General features: G+C 36.4%; 1 protein-coding gene across 1 annotated transcript; it reads left to right on the forward strand.

Moving 5' to 3' along the window:
• Positions 1-19,330: 19,330 nt before the first annotated feature.
• On the forward strand, positions 19,331-21,308 carry LOC149259002 (putative pectinesterase 11). The gene is made up of 5 exons (XM_089444993.1): positions 19,331-19,659; positions 20,131-20,302; positions 20,381-20,584; positions 20,698-20,936; positions 21,161-21,308. Exons 1-5 carry the CDS (start codon positions 19,331-19,333, stop codon positions 21,306-21,308), a joined length of 1,092 nt encoding a protein of 363 aa, XP_089301119.1.
• The last annotated feature ends 1,375 nt before the right edge of the window (positions 21,309-22,683 follow it).

Consider the following 22,683-nt stretch of genomic DNA (forward strand, 5'->3'; position numbering starts at 1 on the left):
TACAAAATGCTTGTCAATTCTTGTTCGAATATTTTGAAAAAAATGGTTTCACTGTCTTGTTTTCATTTTGATTCCTTAAACATCTACGCACAGAGAACGTAATGAAATTTAATCTACTTTATTAAATGACAGATTTTGAGTTTTTAATTGTTATAGAAATTCAAATAATTTTGGGTTACAACTTCTGGGCTCTCTCTCCTTTGTGGATGGAACCCTTTCCATCCCCTATGATTTTTCCTTTTCAATATATTATTAGCAGTTCTTTTACAGTTTGAGGAGATGTTTCTCAGTTACTTTCCAGTTGCTAAATAGTTTCTTCAAACAAGTTCCTAACTAATCCTATTTTGTCTAATTTAAAGACTAACAATGACTAAGTCAACCTTAATTTTAAATAACACAAAATGAAACTAAATGAAATAGAAACTTGAAGTGTTTTCCTCTCTATCTATAAAAATAAAATGAAAATAAAAACATCTCCTAGTTGTCACCTTTTCACTTGGATGCTCCTACATTAGGCTCTGGGGGTAAATTAAACTCATGGCTCCCGTCCATGAGCTCCTCAATACAATACCCGATGCTTTGAATCTGGTCAACACCTAACCATGAACTATCTTCCATAGGATGACCCTTCCACTTGACTAGGTACTGCAAATATTCCTTCCTTCAAGTTCGTTGGCCACCTGGGTATCTAGGATCTTCTCTATGTCTAGAGGCTTTGTTGGGGGCATTTGTTTAATCCACAAATCATTCTCTTTCTATGTGTCCCATGTTCATCTTTCCGAACTGTCTTCTTCATCTACCATAATGTAAGGGTTCAGATGTGCAACATTGAAAATGGGTGAAATTCCAATACCTAGGGGTAGCCGCAATTCGTAAGCATTCACAGAAATCTTCCGAAGAATCTTGCAAGGCCCAATTTTTTTCCATTTCAACTTGTTGTATTTGCCTTTAGGAAACCTCTCTTTGCATGGGTGTGCTAATACCAGGTCTCCTATGTTGAATTGTACCTCCCGCCTTTTCAAATTTTCCTTCTACTTGTATCTTTGGCTGCTACCTTGTAATTTTAATTTCACCTGTTCATGAAGATCGTTGATTGCCTTTGCGAAATCTTCACCATCTGCACTCCTACACTCCAACTGTCCCAAATCTCATAACTCATGTACTCCATGTGTGTTCATTCCGTATAGGATCTAGAAAGGACTACTACCTATGCTTCAGTTGGGCAAATCGTTATAAGGAAATTCCGCTTGGACAAGCACACGACCCCACTGTTGAAAATTTTCTCCAAACAAACTCCTCAATAAGCTTCCCACACTTCGGTTCACCACTTCGGTTTGACCATCTGTCTGTGGGTGATAAGGCGAGCTGAAGTTTAGTTTGGTGTTTAATTTTTTCCATAGGGTTTGCCAAAAATGTCATGTAATCTTAGCGTCTCGATTTGAAACAATAGACTTCGGCAAGCCATGTAATATGACTATCTCAGTAAAAAATAAATGTGCTACATGTGTGGCATCATTGGTTTTCCTTCATGGAATGAAATGTTCCATTATGGTGAAATGATCCACCACCACCATGATGGAATTGAATCCTCATTGTGTCTTCGGTAGGCCTAAGAAAATGTCTAAACTCAAAGAGTCCCATGGTTTGTTTAGAATAGGTAAGGGAGTATACGACCTTGTGTTTTGGCTATGTCCCTTTACAAGCTGACACACCTTGCATCTAGTCACAAAGCTCTGTACATCTTTGCACATATTTGGCCAACAGTAAAAGTGACTCAACTGATCCAAGGTCTTGTATATGCTAGAATGTTCGGCTAAACCTCCAATATGGTTTTCCAAGATTAAGTTCTCTCTCATAGAACATTCTAGAGTACGCAACTGCCCTCCCTTGAACATCAACCCTTTCTGCATATTACAGTCCAGCCATGAACTGTTATCTCTCAACAACGAATTTTGGCAAGCTTCATAAGCTTCCTTAAAATCTGCATCTGCCTCATACAAGTCTTTAAGATGTTAAAATCCTAATACTTGTATCATACTTTATTATAGGATAAAATTCCTCGTGCTTAACACATCTACCACTTTGTTGGCTTGACTGCTGATGTGTTTCAACACAAGCATTAAACTTTTCAAGTACTCCACCCACTTCGCATGTTTATGGTTCATCTTATGCTACTGCACAATATACTGCAACATAGAATTGTCTAAAAACAAGACAAATTCATTGGCTAATAGATAATGTCTCCAATGCTTCAGCGCTTGAACCACTTTGTAAAATTCCCTGTCATAAGACATGTACTTTTGCCTACTTTCATTTAGTTTCTAAATGAAATAGGCTAATGGCTTGTCCTCTTGGCTGAGTATTTCACCAATTACTATCCCACTGGCATCACAATGAACTTGAAAAAGTTTGTTAAAGTTTGGTAATCTAAAAATCGGTTTTTTAGTAATTTTCCTTTTGAGCAGCTCAAAACTCTTCTCTACCATTTCTATCTAATGGAAAGGCTGAATTGTCTTCTTAATGGTGTCCAACATGGGTGTACAAATCCCACTGAAATTTTTAATAAATTTTCGATAAAAACTCGACAGTCCATGAAAACTCCATACCTCAAACAAATTTTTGGGAGATGGCTAGCTAACTATGGATACAACCTTTTCCAGATCCATTTTTTGTTCATTCTCGAAAATCACAAATCCCAAATAAATTAATTAGTTCTTGAAAAAAAACATTCCTTCAAATTTATTAGTAGTTTATTCTGCTACAATTTTTCCATTACATACGTCACATGTTGAAAATGCTCTTCCTTCATCTTGTTGAACATATGTATATCGTCCAGATATACAATCACAAATTTTCCAACGAATTCCTTGAACATCCCATTCATCAATAGCATGAATGTGCTAAGGGCATTTTCCAATCCAAATGGCATAACCAAGCATTCGTGGAAGCCTTCATTAGTCTTGAAAGTTGTCTTCCAATCGTTACCTTCTCAAATTCTGATTTGGTGGTAGCCACTTTTCAGATCTATCTTTGAAAAGTATGCTCCTCCACTGAAAAATCCATCATGTCATCCATCCAAGGTAAATGGAACCTGTACCTAATAGTAATCTTATTAATGGCCCGAGAATCCATGCACATTCGCCAATCACCTCCTTTCTTGGGAGCTAAAATAGTTGGAATTGAACAAGGGCTTAAACTCTCCCGAATCAGTCCTTTATCCAAAAACTCTTGCACCTTCTTCCGGATTTCTTCACTATCCTTTAGACTCATCTGGTAGGAAGCCTTGTTTGGGAAATTGGCTCCTAGAATAAAATCAATATGGTGACTAATTCTCCGCTTTAGTGGTAATTTGTCCAGTAGATCGTCTACCACAATATCACTAAAATCTTGTAGCATGTCATGTATCTTTTTAGGTAAGTCAGTGACTTCAGTATGGATCAACACTGGTTTTGGCCTTCACATAATACCATACTTCACCTCATCATCCTGCAACTGTTGCAAAAACTCTTTTCTGCCTAATAATAGTGCTTTTGTCCCAGTGGTTTCTATAGCATCCTCTTCCTTCATGGGCACTAGGGTATGCTTTATCCCATCTTTAACAAACTTGTAACAATTTGTCGCCCCGTCATGGGAAACCTTCCTATCATAATGCCATGGTCTACCCAACAGAATATGGTGCACGTCCATAGGAATTATATCGCAAGTCACCTCGTCCTTGTACTTGCCAATATGAAACTCTACTTCACACTACTCATCGACCAACAGTTGGTGGCCTTTCTGCAACCACGACACCATGTATGGAGTTGGGTGATTTAACTTCTTCAAACCCAATTTTCCCACCATTTCAGTAGCTACCAGATTATGAGTATTTCCACTCTCTATAATTAATTTGCTGCATTTCCCATGCGACTTGCATAGAGTTCGGAACAGTGCTTTCCTCTATGTTTGATGAGCTACTTCCTTAACCGGTTTTAATAATACCTTGTTCAACACCAAGGATTCCCCAATATCTAGCATATTTTCCACCTCCTATGACGGTGCCTCCGCTTCTTCGTGCTGAGTGACATATGCTCCCCTCTTCCTAGTTCATTCATTTTCAAGACATTCAAAGGACCTGCGTCCCCATTTGTGACACTGATAGGCATTTCCTCTACCTCTTCCATTACCTCTTCCTCGTTGGTATGAGCTTCCCACTCTGGTGTTACATTCCCTTTCACTCTGTCCCAAAGTCTTTGAACTACTGCCCTCTTCATTGCTCTTGGCAGTCCTACCTCTGCCAAAGGTCTATCCTTGACATCTACTAGAACCGCATCCTCTTTTGGCATTTTATTTCCTAAGAAATCTTTTCCTCCACATTCAAAGCACTTCGATAAGCTTCCTCTATGGTCTTATGAGAAAGAATACTAATTTCATCTAGGATATCCATCAGTAGACCATTTACAAACCTCATTGTTTTCTAAGGGGTACCTTCAAAATATCCAGCTCTTAGGTTAACTTTATAAAAATTCTCAGTATATTCCTTCACAGTCGTCATTTTGTGCTTCAGGTTCTGTGCTTGTCTATAAAGGGAAATTTGATAATCTTTAGGTAGAAACTTGCTCTTCATTCTTGCAACCATCCTGTCCCATTTTTTAATCAATGGTTTGTTTAATATCCTCCTTTCTACCTATACACTGTCCCACCATAGACATGCATGTCCCTTCAATTTGGTGACAGCAAACTTGATCCTCTTGTCTTCGCTGCTTTCTTTATACTCAAAATATTTATTTAGTTCACTTATCCAGTCTAACAATTCTTCCATGGACAAACTGCCATCATAATTAGATAGCTCCAGTCTTGGCTTGTTGCTAGCCAATAGAACTGAGCTCAATAGTTTAATTTTTGGTCCTTCGTGAGCTGACCCATCCATCATGGCTGTGGTTTCCTCCTCAATATTGATCTGATATTCACCCTATGAGTGACATGAGTTAAATATTTATTAAACTAAGGTATTACAAACTCATGTGCTGGTGTGTGTTCTGTGTTATTGAAGCAAAAGATCGATCATATTGCCAATACACAGACAATGAAATGGAAAGACAACAGAGAAATATAGTAAGCGAACAGAAAGGCAAAAGCAATTTCAATAAGTTCACCCTCTTGTCTAGGGCTACGTCTCTGGTCCAGCTTTCCGTGGTGGCCTTGTTTTATTGTGTCTTTAAGTAGATAAATTACAATACAGGGACTCAATGTGAGTTCTCCTAAAGCAGGTTTTGCTTGGGAGGCTAGTTCTTGGATTCCGCAAGCCACTGGAGTGCACAAAATCTTCTTCTTCCTACAAGCTTTGTGACCTTCTGGTCTATAGTGGAATGAGCCAAATATAAAGCTCTGTCCAGATAGATTCTTCTATAGGAAGGCTTGAATCTTCAAGCTCTCTTGTGCTCGATGCTATCTTTGGTCAACTCGGACCTCTATCTCTTCTACTTTGCTTTACTGTTCTCTGTGTTCAATCCTCCTCTCTGGGCTCATTGTTCCACTTCTTCGTCTCTCGACTTCTGTTTAACTCTGACTGATTTGACTGTCTTTGTTCATGGCTTTATCCATTCTACCCTTATGCCTATTCGGTTCCCCTTCTACGTCTGTCTCTTCAACTTCTGCAGTTGCACTTGGATTTCCCTATTCAGCATCATCATGAATGCCCAGGGAGTGGCCACTTCTCCTCCTCTACATGGTGCCAGTATGCTTCATCGGTTCATTTCTTCAGTTACATCATGGATGCATTCCTCCTCCACTATGGCGGTTAAACAGATTCCAAATCCCTTTAAACTGAGACTTAATTCCCTATCGATTCCACTTCCTCAATCAAGCACGATCTCAACCATCCAATCTAGGCCGTCGAGATCTGACACCATACGCACGTTTCACGCGATTGACTTGCTCGCCTGATAGTGTGTGATCATTAGCGGTTCCCTCTCACCTCTGTCTACCACGCGTCGATCGATGTATGAAATCACTTTGCTCTCGTCCAAAACCTCTTGCCATTTAAGGCCCCCCTATCATTACCACCGTTTTCCAGAGCACGGGTCCCACCTTGTGTGATTAACACTTTTTCCTTTTCTGCCCGTGGTCCTCCAGTTCCCCCACACAACTAAGTACTCACGATTTTCCTTCACGGCCCTGTTCACGCATCAAAAACCACCTCTGTTTCCTGAACAAGAACTCCCAGGGGCTATTTTGACCTCTTGCGTAATCTCCATGGGCCTCGGTCAACGTGCTTTGACCTAGGTCCTCATCGTTCTACGTTGGTTACCATTGTCACTGGTTCAAGGTGTTTTTGATCGTTGTTTTAGATTTCTTTAGAGATTTGTTTGACCTGATACTCTCATGGTTATTTGACAGTCTTCTATGGATCCAATTCAGATGAGAGCCTTCCCACTAAAAAAGATTTTGGACCACCAAAATTTGGTTTTCAAGCATCAACTAAGTGAGGGTACTTTTTTCTCACTTGTCCAATCTCAATCCACTTTTCACTGCTTGGCTTTGAACCTTTGAGCGTAATTCTGAGGTACTAAACATCTCCCCTGCGTGTTGTCCTCACCATCCTGTCCAGCCCTGTGTCTTCCTGCAACTCATTGAGGTATTCAGGTAGCAGGTCATCAATAGAAGGCAATTGTCTTCACTCTTCAGGGTCCTAAATCATTGAAGGTTCAAACAATCTCAAGCAATCTGCATTTACGACTGAGTAGATGTGCATGTAAGCTAGTAAATCAAGGAAAAAATAATTTTCACCAATCTTCTCAAGTATCTTAAAAGATCCATACCTGATACGCTTTAGCTTCTTACCTTCACCTTGCATCGTGTCCTTGCTGATATACAGCCATACTTGGTCACCAACTTGAAAACTATGCTCCATCCGATGCTTATCATTCCTAGCCTTGTACTTAGCCTGACTCTTTTCTAGTTGTTCCTATACTGCGTGGTGGATCTCCTCGATCTGTTCAATGAACCTCGTTGCCTTGTCCACATCACTGTGTCCATCAACCATGGTATCTTTACCTACGACAAAATCCAAAGGAGACCTTGGTGTGAAACCAAAGTAGGTCTCAAAAGGAGATAATTTTGTAGAAGAGTGTTTGGCTTTGTTGTAAGCATGCTGCACATAACACAAGTTCTCATCCCAAAGCTTAGGATTTTTACTACAGTATCCTCTCAGTAACTAGATCACTGTCCTGTTTACCACTTCTGTCTGGCCATCTGTTTGTGGATGAAAAGCTGTGCTTTTCTTCGACTTAGTGTCCATCTATTTCCATAGACTAGACCAAAACTTCCCCACAAATCGGGTGTCTCGATCAGATACAATGGAAGTGGGTCATCCAAAATGAACCCATACATGTTCAAAGAACAATTTTCAGTCTATTCCGCTGTGACCTGTTCACTACAAGGTATCAAAATACACATTTTGCTGAACCTATCCACAGAAACAATTTCCCAAGGGTGAGAAGGAAATGGAAATGGAGTCTACATGCCTAGTTTTCTATCGTTGGGCTTGCTTTTAGCACACATGGCACACCCTCTTACATATCTAGAAACTGTCTCATTCATTTTCGGCCAATAGCAGAATCTTTGCAGCTGTACAACTGCTTTACGTACCCCAAAGTGACCTGATATCAAAGAAATATGTGCTTCCTTAATTATCTTTATCCTCTCAGTTTATGGAATGCAGAGTTTCCCATAATGGTATAAGAGTCGGTCCTTTAGTCCAATTCTTTTACTCTTTTGCCTTGACTCAAAGTTGCATATACATCTTTAAAGTCCATATCCTGAGCATATTGTTCTATGTAGCTTTCATGTAGCACATAATTATGCTTAAGTATGGTAGATGCATTTATAATGGGTGTAGATAACATGTCTGCAACCTTGTCATGTATGCCCTCTTTATATCTAATGACCAAATGAAATTGTTGTAGAAAACCCATCCATCTGTAGTGTCTTGATTGTTGCAACTTAGTTTGGGAGTGTAGATATTGAAGTGGCTAATGATCAGTATGTATTACTGTATCTTTGCCCATTAAGTAATGTTTCCACTTTTTCACACTCTCAACTAATGCATACAATTCTTTATCATATGTAGGATAGTTAACTACTGTAGGATTAAAAGTCTCAGAATGATAACATATGGGTTTACTGTGCTATGTCAACACTGCTCCCATGGCATGGTCACTGGCATCAGTTTAGATCTCAAATGGTCTTTGTAGATCTGGCAGTGCTAGTACAGGTGTTGTACTAATTTTCTCTTTCAAGGTGTCGAAGGCTTTCTGATGTTTGCCTCCCCATTGAAACACCTTATTCAATCTTGTTAAAGCGTGTAAGGGAGCTGCAATCGAGGAGAAGTTAGAAATGAACTTCCTCCAATATTTTGATGCTCCTAAGAAGCTTCTCACTTCTGTAGCAAACCTGGGTTTAGGCCAGTTCACAATGACTGCCACTTTAGAGGGATCTACTTTCTATTCACCTCCCCCTACTATATGACCCATGTAGTTCAGAGATGTTTTGCCAAGTTCACATTTTGAGAGTTTAACATAAATTTTTTCTCCTTTCAAAACATCTAATGTCTACTTGACATGCTTTAAATGTTCTTCCCATGTTTTACTAAAAATCAGAATTCCATCCAGATATACAATAACAAAATCATTAAGAAAAGGTCTGAATACATCATTCATTAATCTCATGAAACTAGCAGGAGCATTGGCTAAGCCAAAAGACATAACCAGCCATTCATACAATCCTTGCTTTGTTTTGAAAGCAGTCTTCCATGCATCTTGCTCTGCAACTCTGACCTGATGGTATCCACTGTGCAAATCCATCTTGGTGAAATAAACAACTCCCTTCAATTGATCTAAAAGACCATCTATGCGAGGAAGGGGATAACGATTTTTTATTGTTATCTTATTCAGTGCTCGGTAATCAACTCAAATTCTCCTAGAGCCATCTTTCTTTCTCACCAAAATGATTAGTGACCCACATGGTGATGTGATAGGCCTGATGAAGCCCTTCTCGAGAAACTCTTGCACCTGCTTCTTGATTTCAGCATTCTCTAAAGCAGACAACTTGTACATCCCAATGTTAGGCAATAGAACATCTTGCTGCAAAATAATATCATGTACTATTCCCTTTTTGGGTGGCAAACCTTTACGTTCTTGAAATAAGACATCAAACTCTGAAACAAACTTTTCCATATCAGCATGATGTTCAGCATTACAACCCTTAAATACATTGGTTTTATCAGATTTCTTTTCCTTTACAACCATCAGTAAGAATTGTTTACATGAATTTATCATTCTTTTCATTTCTCCTGATTTTATGAGAGTGTAATTATTCTTGAGCTTATGATATTGTACAAAGTGTTTGATTCCATCCTTAACAACTAGATACCTATTCTCAACTCTATAGAAAATAGCCTTACTATCATCCAAGTAGGGACTTCCTAAAACAATTCCACATATATCCAAAGGAATTATGTATAACTCAACCTCATCTACAAATGTTGACACAAAAGAAAACTTGAGTTTGCACTGTCTAGTCACTCGTAGTTGTGCTTTACCATTCAACCATCCTAATGGGTATGGTTTCTCGTGAGGTGTAGTTGCTAGTCCCAATTTCTTTACAATTGCTTCAGAAATCAAATTTACTTGTGAGCCACTATCAAAAAAAGTATAAATCTTTTGATTTTTGGAAATAACTCGAATATGGAAAAGCTCAGGTCTTTTTCTCTCATTTTCTTCATCAATAATAGATTGAGAAGAATTACTAGAATATGCTTTAGAATTCTTACCTTTTGTACCTGTGGCTGCTATAGTTGTTTCATCTCGCGAGTCTGACCCCAAATCTCTTTGAATAGCTGCAGCTATATTCTTCTTCTTTCCCTCAGAATTTTTAGGTCTCAGCTCTGAATGTAGAATCCAACAATTCTCATCATCATGCCCCTCCTTTTTACAGTGAGTGCATGAAGCTTTGGCTTTCTGTGTAGTTTTAGCCTTCCTTGCTTTCCACTTCTGCTTTCTTTTCTCCTTGCTCTTGCTTACAGTACGTTGGTATGGTCACCCAACTTCTGGATTGCCATTCTTTCCTCTAGCTTCTAGATGAGTAGCTTGTACAGATACCTCATCTATACTAGTGGGATTAAACATGAGGATGGTATGCCTCATGTAGCTGTGTAGACCACCAATGTACTTCAAAACAGTCTCTGGTGAGTGTAGTGAGATACCCAACATCAATGCTATCTTTCTGATTTCTTGAGTATTCTCTTGCACACTTTGCCCTTTCAATTTTCGAAGAGTTTGCCAACTCATCATGGCTTGTTGCATGTAGGCCAATGGATAGAACTGCTTTTTAATTGCAGCAACAAATTCACTCTAGACAAAGATGGTCTTGCCATGTCTTTTCATATCAGCTTGGGTTCTTTCTTCCCACCAAACCAAGGTAGTTTCTCCTAGGCATAGGCTTTCCAGCTGAATGTTACTCTTGTTTGAGTTTACGTTCTGTACCCTGCAATACACATCAATTTTTCTAATCCAATTGTCCAATTGTTCAGCATTTAGCTCTCCATCATATATAGGAAAATCAAATTAACATCTAACTTAATCAAAGATGCTTTCTTATTATGCACAGGGCAATTAGGAGGTGTGAGAAATCTTTCCTCTTTCCCCTTTCCTTTGGAGTGGTCATGGAAGTGAGACTCGTCTTCTTCTTTCTCTTGCTTAGAGCCTGATGAATCTTCCACCTTTTTCTTTCTAAAGTCTCTATACATTTCTTCAACCATAGACTTTATAGCTAGGAAACTCTCTATGAATTGAGGGTCTAGTCCCACAGAACCTTCCTCTGACATGGTCTTTTGAGGATAGACTCTCCCAATTTTAGGATTAGTTTCCACCAACTCTCCTTCTCCTAATTTCAGCTTTGATAGTGTGAGCATTCACAGCTAATTCAACACAAGCTTGTCTAACCTTATAGCCTAGAGCTCTGATACCACTTGATCTGATATTCACCCTATGAGTGACATTAGTTAAAGATTTATTAAACTAAGGTATTACAGACTCATGTGCTAGTGTGTGTTCTGTGTTATTGAAGCAACAGATTGATTAGATTGCCAATACACAGACAATGAAATGGAAAGACAACAAAGAAATATAGTAAGCAAACACAAAGACACAAGCAATTTAATTAAGGAGTTCACCGTCTTCTCCAGGGCTATGTCTCTGGTCCAGCTTTCAATGGTGGCCTTGTTTTATTGTGTCTTTAAGCAGAGAAATTACAATACAAGGACACAATGTGAGTTCTCCTGAAGCAAGTTTTTCTTGGCAGGGCGGTTCTTGGATTCCCCAAGCCACTGGAGCGCACAAACTCTTCTTCTTCCTACGAGATTTTTCACCTTCTGTTCTACAGTGGAGTGAGCCAAATATGATGCTCGGTCTAGACAGATTCCTCTATGGGAAGGCTTGAATCTTCTAGCTCTCTGGTGCTCAATGGTGCCTTTGGTCAGGTCAACCCTCTGTCTCTTCTACTTTGCTTTACTGTTCTTTGTGTTCAGTCCTCCTCTCTGGGTTCACTGTTCCACTTCTTTGTCTCTCAACTTCTATCTAACTCTGACTAATTCGACTATCTCTATTAATGGCTTTAGCCATTCAACCCCTATGCCTGTTTGGTTCCTCTTTCGCCTCTATCTCTTCACCTTCTACAGCTATGCTTGGAGTTCCCTGTTCGGCATCATCAGGAACGCTCAAGGAGTGGCCGCTTGTCCTCCTCTAAATAGTGCTAGCATGCTTTGTTGGTTCATTTCTTTAGTTACATCGTGGATGCGTTCTTCTTCCACCGTGGTAGTCAAACAGATTCCAAATCCCTTTAAAACGCAACATAATTCCCTGTTGGTTCCGCTTCCTCCACCGGGCGCAATCTCAGCCGTTCGATATCGGCCCTCCAGATCTAACGCCATATGCACGTTTTGTGCGATTGACTTGCTCGACAGATATCACGTGATCGACGATGGTTTTCTCTCATCTCCGTCTACCGTGCATCGATCGATGTATGGAATCACTCTGGTCTCGTCCAAAACCTCTTACTATTTAAGGGCACCCCGATCAATACCACTAGTTTCCTAGAGTGTGGGTCCCACCTTGTACGATTAGAGCTTTTTCGTTTTCCACTCACTGTCCTCCGGTTCACCCATGTGACTAAGTGCTTGAGATTTTCCTTCACAACCCTTTTCGCCATCAAAAACCACCTGTGTTTCCCGATCCGGGGCTCCCAGGGGCTCTTTTTACCTCCTACGTGGTATCCATAGGCCTCGGTCAATGTGCTTTGACCTAGGTCCTTGTCGTTCCATGTTAGCTGCCTGCTTAAGGTGTTTTTTATCATTGTTTTGGATTTCTTTAGAGATTTGTTCGACTTGTTACAGTCATGGTTCTTTGACAGTCTTGTATGGATCCAATTCGGATCAACTATCATCCCCACCTTGAGGATCTCTACACCTTCCTGCTTCCACTGCTGTCAAACGTGCAGTTAAATTTCTAATTTCTTCTCGTAGCCCTTCATCTAGTACTCTTCTAATGGCTCTTCCTTGACCCATTCTTCCTACCCCCATTTTTACTGAGAGAAAGGAAAACATGCTCTGATACCAAAAATTCATGGCGATCCCAAGGAGGGACACGTGGCTATGATCGTTTAATTCTTTGGTTCTAAATTAAGTTTGGTGGGAGGGTTTTTTTGGTGTGTGACTTTATTGCAGTTTAATTTTTGTTGTATGACCTCTATACTAACCTCAACCTTGTGACTATGGGTTATCACTTTCACCGGGGGTGTTTGGAAGTCATTTCTCCTTTGCAATGGTTTTGCTCTATGGGTACTCTATGTTTTCGCCTAGTATTTGTGATGGATGGTAAGTATCGTGCCTTGTTTGCTCCGTATGGCAGTTTACTGTGCTTTGCTTTTTCTCTATGGTTAATTGGTGTTGTGCCTATGCTCATTGTCCATGGTTTGTCATTGTTTTGCCTCTGCTCATTCTATGTAGCGACTCACTGCTCTGGTGTTTGGAGGGTTTTAGGTCTTTTTCCTCTTGCAAGTGTGTTTGTCCCTATTATTTTATTCAAGTTCATATCTACTCTATTTGTGGTGATTTTTTTAGTGTTGTTAGGTTTGGTTTTGGTTCGGCCGTGCAAATCTCAGGTCTCTGCTTGGCTGCTACTTAAGGCGACTCGGTGCCCTTAGTCTCAGGTAAGTTCCTCCTTCTGATTCCAATTTCATTCAGTGTTTTTGAAGGTCCCAATGCTCTCACTCCTCATTGAGCATGCAGAATATGTCGATGGCTCTTCCATTGGTGGAAACCGTCTGTTGCGGGTCTTGGCTCTCGTCCTCTATCATGATATCGGTTCTTCTCCACGAAAAGTCCTTGTTTCCCTTCGATTTGGCTATTCACTATTGTTTTTTGACTTTTATGGCTCAAACTAACCATTTCCTTGCTCTTTGGTGGTGTGCACAGCAAAGTGCTACTCCAGAGCTTCGTGCTCGGGACTTTTCATGGGCTTAGGGAAACCCGGTTAAGGTATTTCCATGGCTATCGTGGTTTCTTTCTTGCTTTGTTGTGTGTTTAGTTTGCAGTTGTTCAGTCACTTGCTCTTGTCTGTAATTTGGCTATACCCTTGAGGGTTTGGGTCCTTTGTGTCTGTATGTGATCTCTAAGGTGTTCATGCCCTCACTATTAGATTTAGGCCTAGCCTGTGGGTTGTAATGTTTTTTGGTTTCATGGGTTTGGAACCCTCGAGGATTTCGAGATTACAAATTTTGTACAGTGAATTTCTATTGAACGAAAAAATGAAAATGCCATGTATAGGAAATGTTTTTTGTTTAAATGTAGAATGTAATAGTGCCTGGGGTTTATTTTGTTGAAAAAAGAAATCTATATGTTGTTGTACCTCTGTTTGGTTCTCTGTCTTGAAATACTGCTTGTTACAGAATGTTTGTCCATGCTTGTTCGAATCTTTTGAAAAAAAATGGTTTAAGTGTCTTGTTTTCATTTTGATGCCTTAAACATTTATGCACAAAGAACATAATGAAATTTAATCTACTTTGTTAAATGAAAGATTTTGAATTGTTAACTATTATAGAAATTCAAATAATTTTGCATCCCCTATGATTTTTCCTTTTCAATACATTATTAGCACCAACTATTTATTAGTTACTTTTCAGTTGCTAAACAGTTTCTTCAAACAAGTTCCTAACTAATCCTATTTTGTCTAATTTGAAAACTAACAATGGCTTAGTAAGCCTTAATTTTAAATGACAAAAAATGAAACTAAATGAAACAGAAACTCGAAGTGCTTTCCTCTCTATCTCTCAAAATAAAATGAAAATAAAAAACATCTCCCATTTGTAGCATCTTCACTCGAAGGATCCTGAGTCAATGTGACCTCAAATTGTAAGCATATGTGGTTATCATTTTTTCCTCTACACTCATGGTAAGCTATATATCTAGAGGACTATATAGGTAATTTTTCAAGACCAGTCCTTTTTTTCTTACTGTTATGCTTTTATACCCATGCAGATAGAAATTATTTGAAGGATTTCATTAGGTGTGTAATGTAACCAGCTTATCAAGGATCTTTGGACTAAATTCCAGTTTCCATTTCTTTTGTCCAAGTTGTAGATCCTTGGTTCTACACTATTTTCTTCTTCCCTAGGTTTAGCTGCATCAAGGAATATTGCTTAATAAACACCAGGCTTCTACTTCTTGAATAATCTAGTTTGACTAGTTTTTTTCTAAGTTTATCTTATATTGTTCAATTAGTTCACCTTTGTATTTCTGAGGTATGCCTTTGCCACTTTTTGTGGTTTGGTAGAGTATTATTTTGTCTCTATAGAATTTTCAATCTCAAATTAAATCCTTATTCAGACAATTAGTTTACTTGTCCAGTTCACTGTATTTTGTAGTTACTTAGCAACATTTATTTTTATTCTCTTCATGGAATTCAGTTAAATTGTATAATTATTTCAATTGTTTAGTAAGATGATATTTATTATTTTTTTTCCTTTCGATCTTTTGTTTGACTGGAATCAACTACTAGCTTCCTTTAGACCTTATTTAAATGTAAGCTTGTTGTTATTTCAATACATTATTATTATTACTATTTATTACTCTTTATGTGCAACTATATTGTTTCTTAGTAGTTACAATTGCTTCTATAGAATTGGTTATTTAACTCCTTTGTAATATAGTGTAATAGATTTGGACCAGGAAGTGCTCACACTATTTACCTGCAAAGCGCATTCCTCAGACTTAAATACCTCTGAAGCTCCCTATTAGACAATTCCATTCCAAGTCCTGCGGAATCAGTTGCGACTCTTTGCATGGATCCAAACATTCATAAGCAAATATGGTTGAGATATGTCCATTTAACCAAATGTGGTTAAGATATGTCCATTTAACCAAGTGCTATTTACTAACCAATTCGTTAAGATATCCATTTATCTCGGTCTGTAATTTCGTTTCTCATATTTACAGATCAGGATTCTATTTTTCGAAAGCTTCACTCCAAATCACTGCAAAGTCAATCCTGTCTCTCCTCGTTAAGCGATTCATACGCGAGGGTATTGGATAAAGTGCTTTTATAAAGTAAATTAAGTACAGGAATGTTCCTGATTTTCATTTTCATTTTTATTATTTGTTTATCAATGGGGATTATTATGCTTAATCATTTTAATTATTAGTAAATGTGATTTTATTAATAAATGTGTTTGACGTCAATGTTTTATCAAAACTCTCACGAATATTTTCAAATTTTAGAAAATTTACAGAAAGAAAAACATATATATATTCATTAATATATAATTGAATTAAATAATGAAGTGCATTATATTCATCATTTATACTGGTATATACATTATTCATATTCATTATTTATCGAGGAGATTAAGCAATGGAATACATTGGTCAGTATACATCATTCTAAAATCTATATTTATTTAAAAATTAAATTTGTTATTCATCCTTCCACAATGTAAGTTGATTTAAAATAAAAATTCATCATTGATCATTCTAGAATTGGATTAGCCCAAGCAAAATAGAAAAAAGTAGATACAACAACCTTAAAAAGCTCTAAATCTAAGAAAGATCACAACACAATGAGATGCGGTAAACTGAGCCAAAAAAATCTTTGACAAGAAACAACTAAAATATTTGAATTTAAAATAAAAACATATATATTCATGTGCATTCATATGAATCGAAGTCATTTATACAAAAATTACAAAAAGTTGTCATTTATATAGAATATAGCGGTGCACATAACCAAAATAGTACAAAAAATACATCAACAAAGATGATCTAGATGGCCTCTACCATCCCAAAGAAATCAAGCTACAAAAATTACCCATATATTATCAAAACCATTACTTATGATCTAGATGGCCTCTACCATCCCAAAGAAATCAAGCTACAAAAATTACCCATATATTATCAAAACCATTACTTATATTGAAACCTTCGTAAACAATATCACCCTCTAAGCATTAAAATAAGATACAAAAAAAATATCATGTCAATTCAAGATTTTGTTTGAGTTATGGGTACATATTTGGTAGGGTTATGATAGAGGAGTTTGACAACCAATAATACACTAACATCAAGGTGCATATAAGGTTTGGTGTTCTTCATTAAATACTACTTCCATACCCTAGTACATAACAAAATCTAATGGAAACTTTACAATGCCCCATATTTTGAAATCCTCAAGAAGACCTAAAATTCTACTTTCTCCATAGGAAATCCAATGAGGTTGAAAACACTCTCAAAAATTTCTCTCAGTGTAAATTTAGGGAAACCAGAGAAATTGAAAGAAGGCTAAGAATAGAGATGATGGCTCGAAAATTAGTATGAGATTGAAAACACTCTCAAAAATTTCTCTTACTGAAGCCATAGAAATTGAAAGAAGGCTGAGAATAGAGATGATGACTCGAAAATTAGTAGTTGCTAGATCCCTGCCCTCTCCTCCTAGCAGCCTCCCCACTTTTCCCTCCTTCTCATGTCCCTCGCTCGGTTTCCTTGTTTTTCCCCTCCTTGCCTTGTTTGATCATTGTCCTTTTTTCCCTCTAGTCTCTCTATCTTCCTTCACTCCCTCCACATATATATATATATATATATATATATATATATGAAACTAGTTTTTGTTTTCTTTCTAGATAGGTAGATTAATAGGTTTAGCTCATGTGAGTTGACTCTTTCTCAGAAACTAATTTGCATAATAACTAATTAGCTATTTATTTATATATTTAATTGGGTATGTATATATATACATTTATTCTATATTATATTAATGGTTTAAGGTTTTGATTTCATAAATATACATATATATATATATATATATATATATCAATCATTCATTTCTGTTTTTATTTTAGATAGGTCTATTAATAGGTTAGGGTCTTGTGAGTTAATTGTTACATTTTATGTCTATGATATTAATAATAAATGAAACTATGTTGGATAATAACTTATTAACTATTTATTTATATATTTATATTAAATTAGGAAGGTATATTTTTACATATCTTTCTATACTATATTATTGATTTATTGTTTTTGTTTCATAATTATTTCACAATATACATATTCATTTAATTAGTATTCCTATTAGAAATTTTGAGGCAGCCAAAAAAAAAATTAACTTCTTTGATGATTTATTAACCATTTGTATATTTTTAATTATAATTGGGTTTGAAAGGCGTCCACAAAAGTACTATAATGTGATATCCACCTAAAAAATCTCATTAAACTTGATATGGATCAAAGAAGCTTAAATTCAACACTCTCAAACATCCTGAGTCATTTCATAGTAATGTCAAAATTAATTAGAAAGATGAAAATGAGAGATAAACGCTTGAATATTATGCTTACCCTCACAAAATGTAACATCCCTATGTATCTACTTTTTAAACATCTAAATTTTTATGCATTGAAATATTATTACATTTAATGGCAATGGAAGCTATGATGACACTTATATGATGATGTAATTATTTTATTATTATTTAAGTTAATAAATAAATTTCTTGCCACATTAGAAATAGTTGTTGGTGATAAAGTCCACACGATAGACCTTCCCTAAAAGTCTCATAAATATCCATAATAGAAAATAATTAAAAAGGAATTGAATTAACCAGAGACCTTAGTCACTTAGTTGGATAGAAATAGTGTTGTGGAATAAAACACTCCAAGAGAGAAATACATGATTAAAGGAAAATGAACGATTTTTTTTTCAAAAAATAACACAAAAAAGCTGAGGCAAAAGGGAAACAGAGTTTAAAGTAGAACACTACTAAAATATGCTTGAAAGAATCTCTAAAATAAACCATTTAGGAAACAAAGAAACAATGAAATAATGGATTCAACGCAAGAAGGTCCAGATTAAAGAAGCTATAGTGGTTATACAGATTTATTATTGATTATATAGAAATAAATTGTGCTTTGTTAGACTCTTATATGCATGAATATTGTGTCAATAATGAATTTTGAGGATTAACATGATTCCAGTAAGTTCTATATTTGAGCTTACAGTAGGAAATGACTACATATATATAATAGGAGTTATATGCCTACTGATGAATGCGTACAATCCTATGAAAATAGTTAGAAAAGTATTAGTTCATGATTTGATTATGATAATAATTTTGTGAGTGATGTTTTATATTTAAGAATGCAAAAAATTGTGCATGATTAGTTATATTCCTTAGAATCAATGCAAGGATAGTAAAATCCTAAACTGATCGTGAGTCTAATAATAAAGGAGTCTGATCGTGAGTCTGTAATTTACGAGGAGAGAGTGGTTTGATTTTGTAGTGATTTGGAGTGAAGCTTCCGAAAAATGGAATCCTGATATGTAAATATGAGAACCGAAATTACAGACCGAGATAAATGGATATCTTAACGAATTGGTTACTAAATAGCACTTGGTCAATTGGACGTATCTCAACCACGTTTGGTTAAATGGACATATCTTAACCACATTTGGTTATGAACTATGGAGCCTACGCTGGCTTCGATGAACGATTGGGTCCATGCAAAGAGTCGCAACTGATTCCGCGGGACTTGGAATGGAATCAGCTAATATGGAGCTTCAGAGGTATTTAAGTCTGAGGAGCTTCGCAAGTCTTTCACGGTCTACAGTTCGTTGCGAGCTCTGATAGATAGTGTCTGGTTTTCACCAAAGTCCCGTGAATGGGCTTTGCAGGTAAATAGTCTCCTTATTACGAAATTCCTGTGAATCCATCCATTCGCGAAACTCGGGGTTTCTTGCGAACGTTAACGATGGCAAACTCTATCTGTAGAGGATTTATAGTTATCAGTTTGTTTCTTACAACACTGCAAGTGTTAACGCAACCTGCGTACTGTATCGGTTGGAATATATCTGAACTCCATGCAATACGTAGCAGTAATCGGGAGAAGAATTCTACAGATTTCTTTAGCAGTTGGTCTCGAAAACTGATCGGGCTTCTTGCGAATTCTGGCAATGGACGTGTGATTACAGTGGATAAGAACGGTCAGGGTAATTACAGAACGCTCCAGGATGCCATCAATGCAGTTCCATCGAATAATAAGAATCCCGTCACCATTGATGTGAAAGCAGGCACTTATAGGTTAGTAATCAATGAAAGAAAAATTAGAATAGCTTATTTGGAAGTGGAAGTGAGTTGCTGGGAGAAAATGGCAAGGACTAACCTAACTCTTTTTATTTTTTGAAATTTTGATTTTATTATTCTCATTATTATTAGAAGTTAACTTTTTTATTTTTTGAAATTTTAATTTTTCTGGTTTGAAATAATGTGGTTTAAAATAAATTAGTAATTTGAAAAAATTCTAAGGCATTTGAATAAGAGAGCGCTTACAACATAAATTTACAAATCCTGTTCAAATTTTAATCAAATTGAATCAGAAAGTATACCCAAAACCTTTCCAAAAATATGTAAAAATATGTAACAGATAAACTAGGTCTGCATAGAAAATAGCTGAAAGTGAGTAATAGAAATCAAAGGAGTAAATACTGTCGAGATAGGAAGCTTTCATAAACAGAAACCAACTTTTTGTTCATTATTTTATGTACCTTGCAGGGAGAAGGTGACTATTCCTAAGGAGAAGCCCTTCATAACTCTCAGGGGCTCGGGCGCCAAGAACACTGTCATCACATGGAATGCGAACGCGAAATCGAGCGGTGGGACATATAACTCGGGAACGGTGACAGTGATCGCTTCAGATTTCAGAGCAAGAGATATTACATTCCAGGTAAGTTTTGTGAATTGCCGATTAAAATCATAGTAAATCATGAGACGAGTTTACATAACAATAAATAGAGTCGTGCAGAATTCATATGGTCCCGGTGATGACGGTGTGGACGATCAAGCTGTGGCGTTGAGGATTTCGGGAGATCGTTCTGCGTTTTACAATTGCAGATTTCTGGGGTATCAGGACACCTTGTTAGACGAAAGTGGGAGGCATTATTTTCAAAACTGTTACATTGAGGGTGCTGCCGACTTCGTATTTGGCAATGGAAAATCTCTCTATGAGGCAAACCAAATAGAAAACCTGGACACTCTTTCCGTTACTTTTTTTCTTTTCTGTTTCAATATAGCTCGGTGTTGATAAATAACATTACAGAATTTTCGGTTTGTTGACCGCAGAAATGCCAGCTGCATGCCATTCCTAAACTTTATGGCTATTTTACGGCTCAGAAGAGAATGTCTGCGTCGGAAGATTCAGGCTTCGTCTTTTTAAATTGCAAGTTGACAGGCACAGGAAAAATGCATCTAGGCAGGCCATGGGGACCTTACTCCACAGTAGTGTTTGCTAACACTGTCATGGACGACATTATCTGGCCAGAAGGATGGACAGACTGGCCAGGGAAGCCCGAAAGAAGAAAGTATGTAGTTGTTACATTATTCTATTTCCTAGTATCTATATATTGATTGCAGATTCTGAAAATGTTTGGAAATCTAAAAAAACGTACTATATCGAACAGCAATTTAACCCTTGAGATTCCAAAATTTACCCTAAATTTACAATTGAAATAAATTCAGAAAACCTGTATTGCGCTGACAACTAGAACTCCATATTATTGCTTTCATTCGTTCTGTGAATTTGCAGCACTGCGAAGTATAGCGAGTTCCAATGTTCTGGTCCTGGGGCAGGACAAAATGGACGAGTTTCGTGGGTTAGTAAAGTCACTGATCGTTCCAAGATTGCATCATATTTGAGCCTGGGTTACATTAACGGGAATACTTGGGTCAGCTAGAGGCCATAATTTCTTAGGCACTGAGCTACCAGTTTTACTAGAGCAAATGGATTTGACACCATCCAGCACAGAATAAGAAATGAATATTTTCAAGATGCAAGATATTTATGGAATATTTCCTCAATTATCAAATGTAACCGATAATTTTATAAATGGTATTACGCATGAAACTTTCTTCTTTTCTCCTGGCCTGTCTTGTTTCACCCTGAATTTAAAAATAAATGGACTTCGACAAACGCAACGTGTTTGGCTGGACATATGTGGGAAGGTCGACCGTCCTCTTCCACTGTAACTTCTCGATGTGGTTATAAGTTTTCCATATAATAGAATTATAATAATAATCATTAAATTTAAATTTTATGAAGATCAAATTTTAAATATTTATTTATAAATTCTTTATACAATATAATAGTAATTTAATTTTAAAATTGTTAAATTATACTATATTATCTATAATAAAAATATTTTAATTTTATAAGAATTAAATCAAATTTTTGATCCTAAGTTTTCTATATATTATAATAATAATTTCATAATAATGTAATAATAGTTTTGTATATTATTATAATAATATAATAATATATTATTATTATTATTATTATATTATTATAATAATAATTTTCTTAAAAAATATTATAATAATAATAATTTCATTTCAAAATTATCATCGAATTAATATTAAATTGGTGTTTTTAAGAGTTTTTTAACTTACCTAAATATAAAACAAGAAATGCATTTAATTTAAAAAGTTGATTAGTAAAATCTATTAAAAAAACATACATAAATCTGTAAAAATACACCAACGTTACTTCATCGTTCCCAGATTGCATCATATTTGAGCCTGGGTTACATTAACGGGAATCCTTGGGTCAGGTAGAGGCCATGATATCTTAGGCACTGAGCAACCAGTTTTACTAGAGTAAATGGATTTGACACCATCCAGCACAGAATAAGAAATGAATATTTTCAAGATGCAAGATATTTATGGAATATTTCCTCAATTACCAAATGTGACCGATAATTTTATAAATGGTATTACGCATGAAACTTTCTTCTTTTCTCCTGGCCTGTCTTGTTCGCCCTGAATTTAAAAATAAATGGACTTCGATAAACGCAACGTGTTTGGCTGGACATATGTGGTAAGATCGACCATCCTCTTCCACTGTAACTTAGCTCTCGATGTGGTTGTAAGTTTTCCCTATAATAGAATTATAATAATAATCATTAAATTTTAATTTTATGAAAATCAAATTTTAAATACTTATTTAAAAATGATTTATACAATATAATAGTAATTTAATTTTAAAATTGTTAAATTATATAATATTATCTATAATAAAAATACTTTAATTTTAATCTTATAAGAATTAAATAG

Source organism: Pinus tabuliformis, chromosome 6 (assembly GCF_031772625.1).
Source record: "Pinus tabuliformis cultivar Carrire ecotype Pingquan chromosome 6, CPIR1, whole genome shotgun sequence".
Lineage (NCBI taxonomy): Eukaryota > Viridiplantae > Streptophyta > Pinopsida > Pinales > Pinaceae > Pinus > Pinus tabuliformis.

Coding starts and splice junctions, on each gene's coding strand:
- LOC149259002 (XM_089444993.1), top strand. CDS start 19,331: ATGGCAAACTCTATCTGTAGAGGATTTATAGTTATCAGTTTGTTTCTT. Junction 19,660..20,130: donor GTGAAAGCAGGCACTTATAG/GTTAGTAATCAA, acceptor TGTACCTTGCAG/GGAGAAGGTGACTATTCCTA. Junction 20,585..20,697: donor ATGGAAAATCTCTCTATGAG/GCAAACCAAATA, acceptor TGTTGACCGCAG/AAATGCCAGCTGCATGCCAT.